Source organism: Mesitornis unicolor, unplaced genomic scaffold (genome assembly GCF_000695765.1).
Source record: "Mesitornis unicolor isolate BGI_N332 unplaced genomic scaffold, ASM69576v1 scaffold19495, whole genome shotgun sequence".
Taxonomy (NCBI): domain Eukaryota; kingdom Metazoa; phylum Chordata; class Aves; order Mesitornithiformes; family Mesitornithidae; genus Mesitornis; species Mesitornis unicolor.
The window spans coordinates 1-16,468 of NW_010183691.1; the positions used below are offsets into that span (position 1 = coordinate 1).

General features: G+C 37.0%; 1 protein-coding gene across 1 annotated transcript in view; it reads right to left on the reverse strand.

Moving 5' to 3' along the window:
- Positions 1-3,496: 3,496 nt before the first annotated feature.
- Positions 3,497-16,468, reverse strand: part of LOC104540434 (ubiquitin carboxyl-terminal hydrolase 15-like) — a gene marked incomplete at its 3' end in the record, with an annotated part of 38,645 nt that continues 25,673 nt past the window's right edge. Inside the window, exons 7-8 of the mRNA XM_010184242.1 lie at positions 11,502-11,585; positions 3,497-3,641 (exon numbers count right to left, since the gene is read on the reverse strand). Coding sequence (XP_010182544.1) covers positions 3,497-3,641; positions 11,502-11,585 — 229 coding nt within the window. The remainder of the gene's footprint in view (positions 3,642-11,501; positions 11,586-16,468) is intronic.

Genomic DNA, 16,468 nt, shown 5'->3' on the forward strand with positions numbered 1-16,468 from the left:
TGCCAGCCTGCCCCTTAATTCTCACCCAGAGGATTAAGAATTAAGAATTCTCACCCAGAATAACCTTCACTATAAAATAAAATTCCTTATATTAAAATGGAATTGCCTGTGCCTCAGTTTGTACCAAATGGCTCTCCTTTCAGTGGGCACCCTAAGAAGAGTTTGGCTCAGTTTTCTTTACTCTCCTCTACCAGGTATTTATACACATGGATAAGTTTGCTCTGGAGCTTTCTCCTCTCCAGGCTGAACAGTGCCAGCTCTCTCAGCCTCTCCACGGAGCTCAGATGCTGCAATCCCTTGGTCACCTTTGTGGCCTCTCACTGGGCTTGCACCAATGTGTCCCTGTTTCTGGCAGGGGAAACCTGGGAACCCAGAAGTGAAGGCAGCACTCCAGGGGTGACTCGCCAGTGCTGAGTGCAGGGGAAGGATCACCTCCCTTGACCTGCCAGCAATGCCTTTCCCAGTGCAGCCCACAAGGTTGTTGGCCCAAGGGCACATTGCTGGCTGATGTTCAGCTTTTTGTCCACCAGGACCCCAGGTGTTCTCTGCCAAGCTGCTTTCCATCTGGCCACCTTGCCCCTTCCCTGTCTAGTGTGTACTGGTGCCTGGGGTTACTCCTCCCCAGGTGCAGGCCTCTGCAGAAGGGAATGCTGAACTTCATGATGTTCCTGTCTGCTCATTTCTCCACCTGCTGAGGTCCTTCAGAATGGCAGCACGCCCACTTGATTTAACAGTTCCTCCTTCCAGACTTATGTCATCTTAATCTTGATGAGGGCGCACTCTTCCATCATTCAGGACAAAGCATAGAGCACCCAATATTCCCAAGCAGAATTCCCTACTCTGCCATCCACTTACGATAGGGGTCTATCCCTTTGTTGCTTCCAAGATTAGACAAGATCAAATGTGTCCAGTGCTTCAGCCACAGCCATTACACCTCTAGACAGAATAATCCAGTGTTACTCCGATAACAGTAGGTGAATTTAATGGCAAATTAGTGCAGTGAAATATATGATTTCAGTGTAATTGTAAAAAAATTTAGAAGCTAAGTGGTGGCAAGAGGAAGAAGACAGTAGAATTTGCAGTTTGTGAGATCTCAGTGTGTCAAGAACACATTGCATTTTCACTAGAAAGCACTTTCATGGATTTCTTAAATAACATTGAACTCTGAACAATACTTTCCTTGAGAGATACAGTACTGAAAAAACTGAAAGATACTCTGCACTTCCTGGCTAAGAAATACAAATAATACATTTGAAAAAACACAGCATCAAGGACATACTAAAGGTACTATGCCAAACTAAAAGCTGCACTGCTCAATAAATACCTATTTTTCTTACCCAGAGCACTGGCCTGTGAATCAGCAAAACTCTGTTTTTAATTTACACTATAGTTTCCCAGAACTTAATTGAGCACTTGATTCCCTAGATATAACTGAAAAGCAATGAAGTCAAAGCTGACATGATTTAGAACACAAACCTCAGAATTAAATCCAGTTAACACAATAGTATACTGATGTGAGCTGTACTAAGTTTAAGCTGTATAAGATTCCTAAAGGCAAAAAACATGCTTACAATTCTTACCAAAAAGGTTACTTTAAAATACACATGTATTTGCATATACGTAGACCAGTTTAAAAAATGGTTTGAATAAGTAATCAAAGTCATCCTTGTCTTTAATCAGTTTAGCCTGATGAACAGTGTAGCATCAAAAAATATAATTCATTATGTACTAAAAATATTCTTTTAATTCAACTTTTATAAGACAATTTGATTCACACACTAGACACAATGAATAATGAAGTAATTCAGTAATTAAAGGTAACATATAGCATTTTTATTCAGAACGGATGCTGCAAAATGCATATCCCTCCCCCTTTCAGTTTAGCCATCTTTCATGCAGTATGTTAAAAAAAAATACTTTCTGCACTAACTTCTCTTTAAGTATCCTCTTGAAAACAGTTTTAGAAACAAGAATAAATTGAACTGTATAGATGCCTTACATAAATAAAAGTATGGAATAACCATGGAATTAACTCCATATACCACTACAGGATGCGGCTGACTGGCTAGAAAGCAGCTTTGCATAATACGATCCAGTGGTCCTTTTCTGTGGCAATATGGAAGAGCCAGCAGTGCATCCCTGTGGGAAAGGTGGCCAATTGCCAGCTGAGCTGTACTAGCAACAGTAGCCAGAAGCAAAGGGAAACAAGTCTTCCCCTGTAGTTAGCACTTGTGAGACTGCTGCTGGAACACTGTCCTGTTTAGGACTCCCCAGAGCAAGAAAGAGTGGAGGAGGACCACCAACATGGTCAGGGGCTGGAGAACATAATCCAAGGAAAGGTTGAGAGCTGCAAGCATTTTATTCAACCTGAAGACAACAAGACTAAGGAAGGAGCTCGTTGCTGTCTGCAGCTACCTAATGGGAGGCTACAGTGAAGTGGAGCCAGACTCTTCTGCACAGTGACAGGATTAGTGTCAATGGGCACAAACAGGAGGCAGGACCCATGATTGTTCTGGGTCCCCTCTAACCCATATTATCCTCTGATTCTCTGTATAAAAAAAGCATAGAAGATCTGCACAGACTATAAAACTCTGGAATATTTCTTCATTTGAACAAACTTCAACAACTTAATAAAACTTAGATTACAAATGTATCTAAACTACCTTCTTCCTGAACAGTTAAAGGAATTCAACCTTTTTTTCTTAATTTCACCCAAAGAGATAACAAACATATGTCAGGAACCTTTGTGATAACAAAGGAAGAGACTAACTCTGAATTATGCCTGGTTAAGATTTTTATAGTCAGGAGGAAAAAAAAAAATGAACGCAAACTTAAACACTTCAGTTTTTTGACATAAGACTTCTTCGGTGACAAAACACAAGTTCCAGAATTAAACAAAACCAAATTAATCTACTAGCTCTTTCTGATCATTAATCTACCACAGCAGCTTCCACTTATAAGTAAAAGGACTAAGGTTTTGGGGTTTTTTTTGTCTTGGTAAGAGTAATGCTAGGTATACTAGTATTTCTCTTGCAATCACAGGAAAGAAACAAGCTATTGCATTCCTGTAAAATATTACATCCATGAAATGGCAGCTATTTAAAGGGGAAAGGTCAAAGGGAAATATATTCAAAGGCTCCCTGCATGTTAACCTGTGCACTAAAAGTAGGTGATAATCAGTTAGAAATAAAGGCCCAGTAATCCACCAGTCATCTACTTTTTGACACTTCAGCACTACAATTTGTACCCAAGTGCATCTCAAAATGAAGAAGTATTTTTCAAGGCATGCATGCATGGCAACCATTACAAAAGGCAAGGAATCCCACATAAGGGTTCACTCATGTAGAATGCTGGTCAAATCTCTTTCTGACAGTGATCGCTGTGCAATAACTGGGGAAACAATGAATGCAGTGATGTAAATCAACTTACAACAAAATATAACAACATATTATTTTCCAAGTAGTAAGACAAGCTCATTTTATTCTGAAGTACATACCTGAATTGCTGAATTCATGAAACATGTATTCCCCAAGTTACTCAGGCCACACAGGCCTGGCTGCTCATTGTGTCTTCCTGGCTCTGAATACTCGTAACTCTTATAAGCAGTATATGATGGTAGACAATAGTTTGAATTTTTCACACTGTAAAAAAACAAAACACCTTTTACAATGTAAACATGTACACTGCAGTACTTTAATACATAAAAGTGCTTTATAAATGCAAATGATTAAAAATGTTAAAGCAACTTCTGTGAACAAGAAAGGATTTTAAAGAAGTATTTAATTTTGGTAATGACATTAATTTCCATTTAAAAGTCACCTGTGCAAACAACAAAAAAATCTAACATACTGCAATAACTAATTATTATATCCCTACCCCTTTTTGATAGGAGCAGCTTCACAGCTTACTCCATTCTTCATTGCTCCATCAAATTTAATACACTCAGACTTTAGACACCACCAGCAGCAATCAATCATTTACGTCCCTTTTGCATCCTGCTACTGCAAGCGAGTGAGGTCGCTGGGAATGGGAATGCAGAGTTACAGGTGAAAACTGAGATATCCAAGGCCACTGTGGCATAGCTGCCTCACTGCATCAGAGACTCTATTTATAGCTCCCCTGCTAGGACAGCACAATCCAGCAAGCAAATGCAGAAAAGCCTTGAGAGGTAAAAGAATGCGCAAAATGCCTCATAACAGCTCCATTCTAAATCTCTCTGATGCATCTGTTTGGAGAAACTGGAGGAGACTGAAATACGTAAAATGGTAAGATTTAAATCAATTTGTTTCCAGATGAAGCCAAGCAAATACTAAATATAGAATAAACCTCAAAATAATAAATAAGCATAGTCGAGAACACTAGAAAGGCAAAAGAATCTTTTAAGAGGATGCTCTGCAATATTACAGATGTCAGAAGAAACAACCAACCAGAAACATTAAACTATTTTAAAAACTATTTCAGGCACTGATCATAACGAAATCTTTGTGATAGTAGCCTTGGCTAAAGTTCAAGAGTATTTCTGCAGTCCCAAAGCATTATTCCCATCAGAAGCGACTTGAACAAAAATCTGAAAGTCAGTTGCTAAAAATGACAAGGAAAAATACGCAGTGCAAAGAATCAGTCCTGATAAACAATTGATATTTGTAACTGTAAAAGTCTGAGGATGCAAGTGTCCAGTGGTACACTCCCGCCATTATTTCTGAACAGAATCTCACTCTGTACATCCAACTGAATTCCAGCAGCCCCCTCAGTGCAAACTCACTTTTCATGAATAACAGCTGTTTTGTTTTAATCACTAGATTTACTGAAAATTTCAAACAGAAGGGGAAGAATATTTCTCTCTCCTTTGACGGCCTCAGAAATCTGTGTAGTTTATAGCTCTGCTGCCTTTAAAGCTGCTTTTCTCAAACTTTTACATCTGATAATTTTGTTTTAAATAGCTGAATTTCCTATTAGTTCTTCCCTCCACATGCATTTTCTCTGCTTTCTGGCTTGCCCCCAAATCACTTAAGTAGCATTGTGTTTACTAGTCATTCTCCACAAAAAATCCCTGTAGTTTTGCCCGTTCAGCTTAATCCAAATTGAAACGCTTCACCGTAGTTGAACTCAAGATAATTTTTGAACTCCAGGACCCACATCCCCTTCAAGCTTGCTTCTGTGGTCTGCCCTTCCCTGTCATTAGTCCCTGGTTCACCCACACACAAGTGATCCCCAGGGAAAATTACCTTTCATCTCCTTTGCAGCTGCAATCCAGCTACTCCAATTCACTCCAATTTCTTTAACCTGGCAAGGCTTAGTTCCCCCAGCAAAAAAACAAGCACAAGTCGACCATTGCTGCTAATGCAGCCTCCACAATATAACCAACTCCTCAGACCCAGCTGAACACTGCAGAGCAGCAACAGAAATGCACATGTATAGGGTACTCAATAAGCTTCTATGTTCAGCTGTGCTTGCTTCCTACTGCTTTCTTCATCCAACTCAAAGATGACACTTTCCACATGGTTAACAGAAATCTCTTTTGGGAATTTAGGAGATGCAGGGATACTAAAGAGATAGAATGTAATTTTCCTGGGGATTTTCACTCCCCTTTTTCCTTCTCTGTGCCTTTTTCTGCTTCACAAACTGCAACCTTAGGAGGGACACTAGAAAGCTAGGAAATACAATTGGTGTCTTTTGGCTACAGTGCATTCATGTGAAAGATTTCTTCAACTTCGCTGATTAACATAATGGTAACTTAATTCACGGTAATCATCATTCAGACAGATCCCCAGTGTTGGTTTGCTCTAAGAGAAAAATTTCAAGAGTTTACTTTGCAAAAGGGAAGCCCATTTCTGAGCTCTTTCATCTTCTGTATTGGCCCACAGAAATACATTTGAGGGGTTTAGAGAATATGGTTGCCATACTCATCTTGCATGTCAGTCTACTGATATATTTTTCTTTCAGGTTTCTGTGGTATTTTATCAACACTTATCAAACAAAATACAGTGCCTGCTATATGCAGGAGACTAGGAGACTATCAGTCTGGAAACTTAATTTTTTCTGTAATCATTGTTTTAAAAGTACATTCTGCCTCTGCTTTTTATGCTTTTGAGACTGGACAAAAAATTAAAGTATTAAGTACAGTCAATAGTAAATAGTTAACAACGGAAAACAAGATGCAAAGCAAATCTCCATAAACTTCATTAAAACAAAAGTGCTCTAGAAAAAGTAACTTGTGATAGCATGTCCTCAGCTTTCATCTGCTTTTCCTGCAAAACCTTTAGAAAGCTGCCTTTAACAAAGGAACAATCTATGAAAAAGCAGAGGGCTAGTAGCATGGGGCAGTCAAGTAAGGGCAGTAACAGAAAGAAAACGCTGATGGCTCTTACATGAAATTACTGCTCAAAAAATAAGGCTAGACTTGAAAAAATGAAATCTTCTTAAGACCCCTGAACAGCTAGACAGAGTTCCTGAAGTAGTGAAAATGCAAGAAAGGTTTCCAAAGGAGATTTTATCATCTGTAGATCTATAAATTTTGAGAGGCATGTGTCATATTTGAAATGACTTATGTAGTATGTATCCTGCCTTTAAACCCCAAAGCAGCTTTCAGATGATGAACCCAGAACACTCATCGTGTAGTTGGAGTTCTGGGAACAGAGAAGTTCGGAAAAGCATCACTAGCTTTGGAAAGGACGCAATTTGACAGCTGAGTGCCATATACCAACAACAGGCGCTGCAAAACGATTTTGAGTTGCAAGAACAAGCTCAGAATATGAGAAGTTTGGAGCACTTACTGAACTCCATAATATATCAACCACGTTAATGCACTGCCAATGTGTTTTTGTGATCAGTCACTTCAACAAACCCGTAATTGGGTTTCATCAACTTTTAGAGATGGGCCTCTCCTGCTGCTTTGGGCATGTCACTGCACAAAAACTATTGTCTTTGTTATTGTTTATGATCGTTGCCTAGAGAGCAAAAGATAACATTATAATCTATTTAAATAAAGCTAAAAAAAATCAACTTCCTTGTAATATTTCCCTATGTGTCAGGTGCAACATAAAGAAACTGTTTTTACAGGTGATGTAACTAACATCTATACCTCTTGAGATAAGCATATTGAAATACACCGAGCATGTGAACAAAGGTGACAGCTGTCCATCTTCTGACAAGCTGACACGACTAAGTGATGAAGCAAGCCATTTTAAGAGCCTGAAACAATGGTTAAAAACGAAGAGAACAAAACAACTTTTCACTTAATTCCCAAAGCAAAATCCCTGTTCAACTGTTTTTAATCCCCTCCCCACAAAATTTCAAAAACACCGTATGTGACATGAAATGTATTGCTTTATTAACAGCAATAAAGAGAAATTCCAGTAAGACCTAAGTGATGCGTGTCTCTCCCTGCTCTTCTGAATCCACTAACACATGTTATGCTAATCCTCCTATGTTATTCTTTCAACAAGATCACCTGTAAAGGCAAAAGACAATCAATGATCAATTATTTGGAAACCTCCATTCCATCAAATGCAAACTCACATTTACAGAAATGAAGGCTTTGGACCCAATACAATTTGCACAAGCTATTACTATTATCTAATGTACAGCTCAACACACAATTAAATAGGTACCAATCTGAGGCTCACCATTACTCAGAGCACTTCCTGGATTAGACAAGTCTTACAGAAATGTGTACCACAGAAAGAAGCATGATACATTTCAGAGTCCTAACATAATCTGTACTCCATAGCCAAGCTACAGTAATTGCAAAACCAGGCTTGCAATAACTAGCATTTATGACTATTACTACACACAGCCTGTTGTTTGCTTTTTCTGCCTTACAAATCAGCTTTGTCAGCTAAAATTATCTTCAAAACAAATGTTGGTATTCCTTTTAGAGTCACAAGATCTCATGTCCATATGGAGGTGCCAATGGATCCTGGAAAGCCGCAAATATGTAATTTTGCTATTGTACTAAAGGTAACGTGCAACGTAAGAGACAGTAAGGCAGAAACATGAAAATAAATTCCATGTAAAGGTGACATTAAGTAGTTAATCAAGAAAGGTATGAAAACATGATAGCATTAATTAATGGCAAAAAAGTGCTTTCTTAGACAAGGAGATACTTGAAAGAAGAGCAGAACATAGGAAGAAAAGTGATCTTAACCCAGAATTATATAATACAATTAAATACAGAGATAAATCTTTCCATTTACCTTTTGAAGCCAAAAATTCTTAATGCAACAGTAAATACTTTAAAGTGCAAAGTGTATTAATGGATATGACTTCTCTATCACTGAACAAGTTAATCTTGAACATGTATGCTGACAGAAGTGCTGCTAAGGAATGCCCTGTATTATATATTGTAGTGAATTGTAAATTTCTGATTTTTGAAATTCATCATAATTGGGTTATTGCACTGTAAGGAAAACCACATACTTCTGCATTGAATATCTATCTGCCTTACATAACATCCAGATAGACACAGTTCTGAGTTACAAAAGAAAAAATGGCTGGTATTTCATAACTCTACAGAGAACATGTACCTGCTATCTGATTTACAGATGTTTAAGTTATAGTTAAGGCACTTCACAGGACCAATTCCTTCTCAAATCTGAATTTTATACCCCTTCATTTTAAGCAGGTATTTCCACTGAAAATCCTCAAATTAAAAAAAAAAAACAACCAACCAATCAACCGAACAAAAAAATAACCCCACATTTTTACCTTAAGTTCTAAAATCTCCCATTTTGGCTCCACAATAAACCAAGAAATAAAAATAAAATCAGTTAAAGCAACTGAAGAAACTGCCTTTAAAAGCTGCAAGAGCTGGCAACAGGCTTCATAAGTGCTTCCTAAAAATAACTACAGCATCACTAGGGAAAAGCTAACATGAAAGAAAAAAAAAAAAGAAGAAAAAGGAGGGAAAAAAAAGCAAGCCTTGCTGGCTTGATTTAAAACCATGGCACCCTAAAAAAACCTAACTGTTAAGTTTTAGTTTTGGCATTACTACTATTTTTGCATAAGCAATGGGGGAAGGAGAGATTAGTTCTCAGCTAGAGGCTCAGCTCTGGTCAAGTAATTTTTCACACAATCATAGATACAATATACTTTTTATTTACTACACATTCACACACAGAGTACAACAGACTGCAGTTAAATACATGGATTTCAACTGTTTAACAGTGAGAGTTGGGGCTACTCACAATTGGTAGAAGCACAAGTGACACTTCACCCCTTACGAAAAATCACTTCTGATAAATGCAGTACTTAACTGGAAGATATTGTATAAGATATTTAATATTTATGTCACCTTTTAAATATTTAGCATGTTCATATTTGATCACAAAATGCGTGTTTGGAAAAATATTTTATTGGGTTGGCCAAAAATTGTGTATTTTTCTGGGTAAATGAAAGGTGAATTTTCACAGGAAACAAAAACTGTACTGAACAATATAGTGCCCATTTTGTTCAATTACCTTCTGCCATCTTTCAGGCAACTTCATGATTCTGTGCTCAAAAAAGTTCTTCTCTTTTTTGGCAAAAAGCGGTTCCAATAATGATGCGATATCCTTATCACTAGTGAAGGTTTTACCATCCAAGGTGTTTTGTACAGAACAAAACAAATGGCAGTCTAATTGTGCCAGGTCTGGCGAATCTGGTGGATGTGGCGACATCAGTTTCTGACAACTGACCAAACTTGTGTGTCATTCATTCAGCATTATCATGGAGACACACACCACCTTTGCAGTTCACCAATTCTGGATGCTTCTGTTTGATGGCATAATTTCATTTATCCATTTGATGACAGTACATATCTGAATTAATGCTTTGGTTCCTTCGAAGCAATGCAAAATGCACAATAGCTTTGAAATCCCACCAGACTGACAGCATCACCTTCCTTTGGTAAATATCTGCATTTGAAGTGCTTTGAGCTGGTTCATCACACTTGCTCCACAATCTTTTTGTTTATCGTTGTTGTAGATGATCCATTTGTCATTGCCTGTTATCATTTGTTTCAAAAATGGATCGTTTTCTTCATGTTTCAAGAGAAGCACAGATGTCAACGCGCTTAGTGAGAAGAATTTCTTTAAGCTCCTGTGGTACCCAAACATCAAGCTTCCTGACTTGTCCAAGTTGTTTTAAATGGTTTTCAACACTCGATTTCGATGCTTTAAGATTATCAGAAATCTCTCGTGTTGTTAAACACCAATTGGATTCGATCACTGCCCTTACTTTGTTGTTTAGAATTTTGATTGGCCTTCCTCAGTGTGATGCATCTTTAACATCAAAATCTATGGACTGAAATTTAGCAAACCAATTCTGACACTGCCAGTTTTAAGGCATTGTCACCATACACATCAGATAACTTTTTATGAGCTTGCACAGCGGTTTTGCCTTTTCAGAAGTCATACAGCAAAATATGACAAAAATGTTCATCTTCATTTTCCATTTTGAAGTCGATGCCAAATAAATAATTTTTAATGAAATCGTGCACTTCCTTTTTCTAAAACAAGCTTCAACTGTCAGCTGTCAAGTTACATAATGAATTTGGGTTTTAAATGAAGTTAGTTACATTTCAAGACATGTATGTCTTTCTGTTAAAAAGAAAACACAATTACTTTTTGGCCAATCCAATAAATTTGAATGAATTGTAATAATAAGCCTCTTCAATTTCCCCCAGCTTGCATTAAAGATGAGTGCTCTCTGGTTTCAAGCATTTGAAAGATGCTCTTTTATCTGTTAAAGTAAAATAATTCCATGTTTTTCTATATTCACCAACTTTTTTACAGCTGTGTACAACAAAAAAAGATTACACACAAAGTTGGCTACTGAACTAGGAAAGCTCTTCTTTTAGAGTTTAAATGACATTAAAACTTCTTATTTGGAATATAAAAGAGGAAATCCTCAAAAGTGAGAAGCCTCTTCGACTAAGCCTCTGCTTATTGTAGTTCTCAAGCACACCTATCAGACTCTCTCTCTCAAATCCTCTAGCACCAAGACACAGAATTTAAGTTGCTGATAATTATTCAATGGATATAATCACTATGACAACCATTATAGCAAAAGCAGCTGTAGTGGTCTCCAATCAATGTGTGGTATCACATATACTGCTATAATACCTTAGCATCAATAAATAAGGGAAAACCTTATCACCATAAATGTAAATAGTGTGGACTTCTTTTTGTTGTCCATCTAAATTCAGGCATGATAATAACAACAATGTATTTTTAGGATGATAAACTCTAAATGAAGTCTTTATATACTTTCTTACAATGCTCAACATTCTTTTTAGTGTCTATTCTACTGAAGACTAAGAGTTACGAAACATCTTTAACTGCGTTTCATTTCCTGGTATCATGCTTTACAATACCTAAATGTGCAACAGTGATCAGTAACAATTCACAGTTCAAATACTGCAAAACAAATCAAATCCTTAAGCTAGGAGTTATAAAACACTGAAATTGGTTTATGTCACACTGGAGTGATTAAATAAAAACATTTTAAGGTATACTGCTTACTTTCTGTTGTTCATGTTGTTATAATTATTTGATAGAGATGGAGAGATCTTTGGTAAAGTTGAAAAATTGGATGCACCTGGGGACCTTTAAAAATATGAAAAAGATAAATTAGATTAAAATGTTGGATAATAGACTATGGAAGAAAGCTAACAATTGAGCAATGCAGATAAGCATGGAAAAGAAAGATTTATTTTTTTTTTTTTAAGTGGGCAAAGCACTAAAAATACACAGGACATGAAGCCCTCAATCCATCTTTTAAAACTAGAAATACTCCACAGTACTTTAAACTTTCATATAATGGTGAAGAAATAGAGCTATTAAAACCAAAAAGCAAAGAAACAAACAAAAATCACAGGCCACTGTGTTAAAAAAACAGTTTTCAGTTTATAGCAAGAATATAGATATTTTGATGTTCTGAAACCTAGAATGTAAAACTGCTAACACAAAAATTTTTAGTTTTTCATTGTTGAGACAAGATATGAAACAGATTAAGATACACACTTTATGGTTAGTTGAATAGCAGCATTAAATAATTTAATTAAAATTGCTGTATCACTATTGTTAAAAAATTCCAGGATATTATGCATATTACTAAATGAACTTTAAAAACCATTTTTGCCAAAAGTGTTAGAATTATCACTCATTTCCATTGTTTAAGACTATTTTAAAATATAAGAATACTGGTCATTTTAATCAAAAAGACTTTATGAATTTAAATACTATCTATGCTTTTCTTTTTCTGATCAAATGTTACAGACAACCATGGAAAAAGTTCTTAATACTCAAAGGAATTTAGGCATCTTCACAGTCCTGTGGAAGCTATGCAGCTCCAACTGGTTTGCAAGGAGTTTCAGCTGTTCTTGGAAAGCTTTGAAATACATATCACAATCTTAAGAGAAGAAATTCTGCATGCTCAGGATTTTTTTAAGCACCTTTCAAGAACTAAACTCTGCATGGAGATAATAACTTTTACACAGGGAATTTCCCCAAGCATATTTTCGTATGTATTTTCAAACTTTTTATTAATAAACCTTTTCCAAAAGAAAAGATGTATCGCCATGTGAAGAAAATGTTATTTAATTTTTAAAATACTCCGACCAGCATTTGTAAAACTTTCCTGTAGATTTCCCTTAACAATCTAAATCCTTTTATTTGAATAGTCTCTTCAAACTAAAATATAGACTGTGTCCACAAGAAAGATAAAATTTAACCTCACCTAAATTCACGACAGAAGTTAAGTTACACACATTCAGACAAGTAATTATTTTAGAAGAAGCTATTTGAACTCAGTCATTTTGAACTTAAATTGAACTTTTCAAAACAAATTTGAACTTTTTGTACCATTTAAGTGAAATTAAAATATAATAGTTTTAAATTTAAAAGCTCAATGTATAATTGTTGTCTAAAATTTTTAAAGAAACCAGAATAAGCTACATACATAAAGGTCTGGTTTCCACCAAAAATGAAAAATAACTTAATTTATGTCTTAGAGAAGATGACAATCACTAGTTTTAATCTTTGAAAGCATTTGCTATCAAACACAAAATGACAATAACATGTAAAACAGTAAAAGATTCCTACTGCTCTGACATGTGCAGCCTTCCTGTTTGCTTACAGCTGCTTACATTGCTAAATCCTATGTGGAGAATAGAATTCATTCACAGCTCTTACAGCTTTTAATATATTTCAGTATTTGTGGGAAAACGTAGTAACAACATTGGCAGAAATCCCTGCATCATACAAAACAAAACAAAACAAAAGAACAGAACAAGGATAAAGAACTCTGAAAGAGAGTAAGCGCTAATGTTGAATGTACTGCCACACTTCAACTCTGCCTTTAAAATTGTAACAAAAGAATAACCAAAAGTATCTACTCATAAAACAACTGCCATGACTCAGGAATCTCCCAAGACAAAATGAGTAACCAAATGTGCGATGAAAACTCAATTATGTTTTAAATGCAAGGTTCAAAGACAAAGCATATATCCTTTTAGTAGTATACTAACATCAGTATGTATTAAAGTTACTGTGGTGTTAAAACCCCACAGAAAGATGTTCAAAGAATGCAGTTACTTGCTTGACAAAAATAATCAACTTTAAACTCTGGTTGTAAAAAAAAAAAAGAGCAATAATCACTAAATGGCCTTGTTTCTCATACGCAGGAAAAGTGTAAACCAAATTCTCAAGATAGATGGAGAAACATCAGTAATGATGTAAAAGATAATTTTGAAAGGTAACTTTTTATAAGCTAACAAACAAACCCCATAGAATTATTTATTACAGTTTAGCCTTTCAACAGTCCAGCAAAGGACAGGTTAAAAAACAGCCTTTACTGTAGTGATAAATAAGACCATGCACCAACCGCTGAGGAAGCTGGTTGATGCTACCATGATGGCCCTCTGGTTTACTTCTGAAAGGTCCTGGCTACTGGGAGAGGTTCCTGAAGAGTGAAAGAGAGAAAATGACACTCATATCTTCAAGAGGGCAAGAAAGATGATCCAGGAAGTACAGGCTAGTCCGTCTCATCTCAATCCTACAGAAGGTAATGGAGCAACTAATCCTGGAAACCATTTCCAGACACATGAAAGACAAGAAGGTGATGAGGACTAGTCAGCATGGATTTCTGAAATAGAAATGTGGCTTAACCAGCCTGATAGCCTTCTAAGATGAGATTACCAGCTTCACAAATGAGGGAAGAGCAATGGATGTTGTTCATCTCAACTTCAGGAAGGCTTCTGACACTGTCTCCTGTAACATCCTCAGAGACAAGCAGATGAGGCATGGCTTATGTAAACGTACAGTGAAACAGACTGAAAACCACCTGAATGGTTAGAATTAGATGATTTTGACCAGTGGCACAAAGTCCAGTTGGAGGCCAGTCACTAGTGGTACACTCCAGGGGTCAATATTAGGTCCTATGCTCTTCAACATCTTTGTTAATAACCAGAACATCAGGACAGAGTACACCCTCAGCAAGATTAGAGATGACACAAATCAGAGAGAGGCTGATACAGCAGATGGGTGTGCTGCCATTCAGACAGACACTGACAAGACTGAGAAATGGATACACAGGAACATCATGAAGTCAATCAAAGGAAATGCAAAGGCCTGCACCTGGGAGGAATAACCCCAGGCACCAGTACACACTGGACAGGGAAAGGGCAAGGTGGCCAGATGGAAAGCAGCTTGGCAGAGAACACCTGGGGTCCTGGTGGACAAAAAGCTGAACATCAGCCAGCAATGTGCCCTTGGGCCAACAACCTTGTGGGCTGCACTGGGAAAGGCATTGCTGGCAGGTCAAGGGAGGTGATCCTTCCCCTGCACTCAGCACTGGCGAGTCACCCCTGGAGTGCTGCCTTCACTTCTGGGTTCCCAAGTGCCAGAAACAGGGACACATTGGTGCAAGCCCAGTGAGAGGCCACAAAAGTGACCAAGGGATTGCAGCATCTGAGCTCCGTGGAGAGGCTGAGAGAGCTGGCACTGTTCAGCCTGGAGAGAAGAAAGCTCCAGAGCAAACTTATCCATGTGTATAAATACCCAATGAGAAGGAATGAAGAAGATGGAGCAAGACTCTTCTCAACAGTGCCCACTGGACAGAGAAGAGGCAATGGGCACAAACTAAAACACCGGCAATCCCATTTAAATACAAGAAATCTTATTTTACTATGAGGGTTATCAAACACTGGGCACAGTGACAAGTAATCTGCTCTAGATGATCCTTCTCCAAGCAGGTGAGTTGGACCACAATCCGCAGAGATGCCTTCTAACCTCAATCATTTTGTGATTTTGTGAAAAGCTTAGCTGATGTTATGAAATGATCTTGCCTTTCTCAAGCATTATAAACTTTTCATACTTTCCAATATTCTCTATTTTGACCTTTCTGCATAAGACATTTTATTCCCTGACCTCAGAATTTACGTTTACACTTTGTACTCTTCTAAAACGAGCACGACAAAGAAGTAGTCTTCACAGGAACTGGTGCGAGACCAATGACAGGACTGAAGAAAGGTATCTGCATGTATGGTATTTGTGATGACAAACTAATACTCCTAATGCATCTCACTCAGACTCAGAAGCAAGTGTTTAATATTTCTACCCCTTTAAACATTAATTACATTTTTTCAGAAAGTTTTAAACAGGTGTGGAAACCTGTCCCCATTACTGCTTGTTGATAATTTCTATTTGAACCCACTAAATTTTGCAAACTTCCCATTACAATGCATTTGAATACCAAACTTCAATCAATCTTTCTGGCAGCTGCCAAACCTCAAAAACATACGTCAGCTTCACAGTAAAACTATTTATCCTCATTTACTTGTTTACTTATAGCCTCCCACTGACACCAGTATTCTCAGTTATCATTTTACCTGTCGCCAGATCAAACATTTTACAGGAGATATTCTTTAATTTCGATACTGTTCCTGAATGCCTTCCATAACGTGGAATGGAAATTTGGCAGAATAAAAGCAAATACCATCATCAGGAGTATCTTCCTACCAAAACTTCCAAAAGAATCTGTGACATTGAGTTATCTAAATTCTTTTAACCTTCAAAATCTACATTTAAAATTTGACTCAGAATTTACATTTCTACTAGATGCTTTTCGAGGTCAGAGATTAAACTTCCAAGCATTTTGCATCCTGCTGCTCTACATTCTCAATTCTGTGTTATGACATCTTGCTAAGCAAGATTGTATTGTTCATACTAAACTTAAATTGAACTCAGACTTCATTAAGCAACTTAATAGAATTTTCTAGTGCTACTAATAGAACTGCTTGAGATAACAAATTGCTGTCCTTCAAATGATAAGCAATGATACTGTAAAACTGTTTGAAAACGACAGGGTCAATTACAAGAATGCAGACTATCAAAAGGAATAAAAGGAACTTGAAAGAACTTTCTATGAAAGATCTGCTCAGGAACCAACCAACAAAAGGACACAACACAATTACGTATTTGTAATGCTG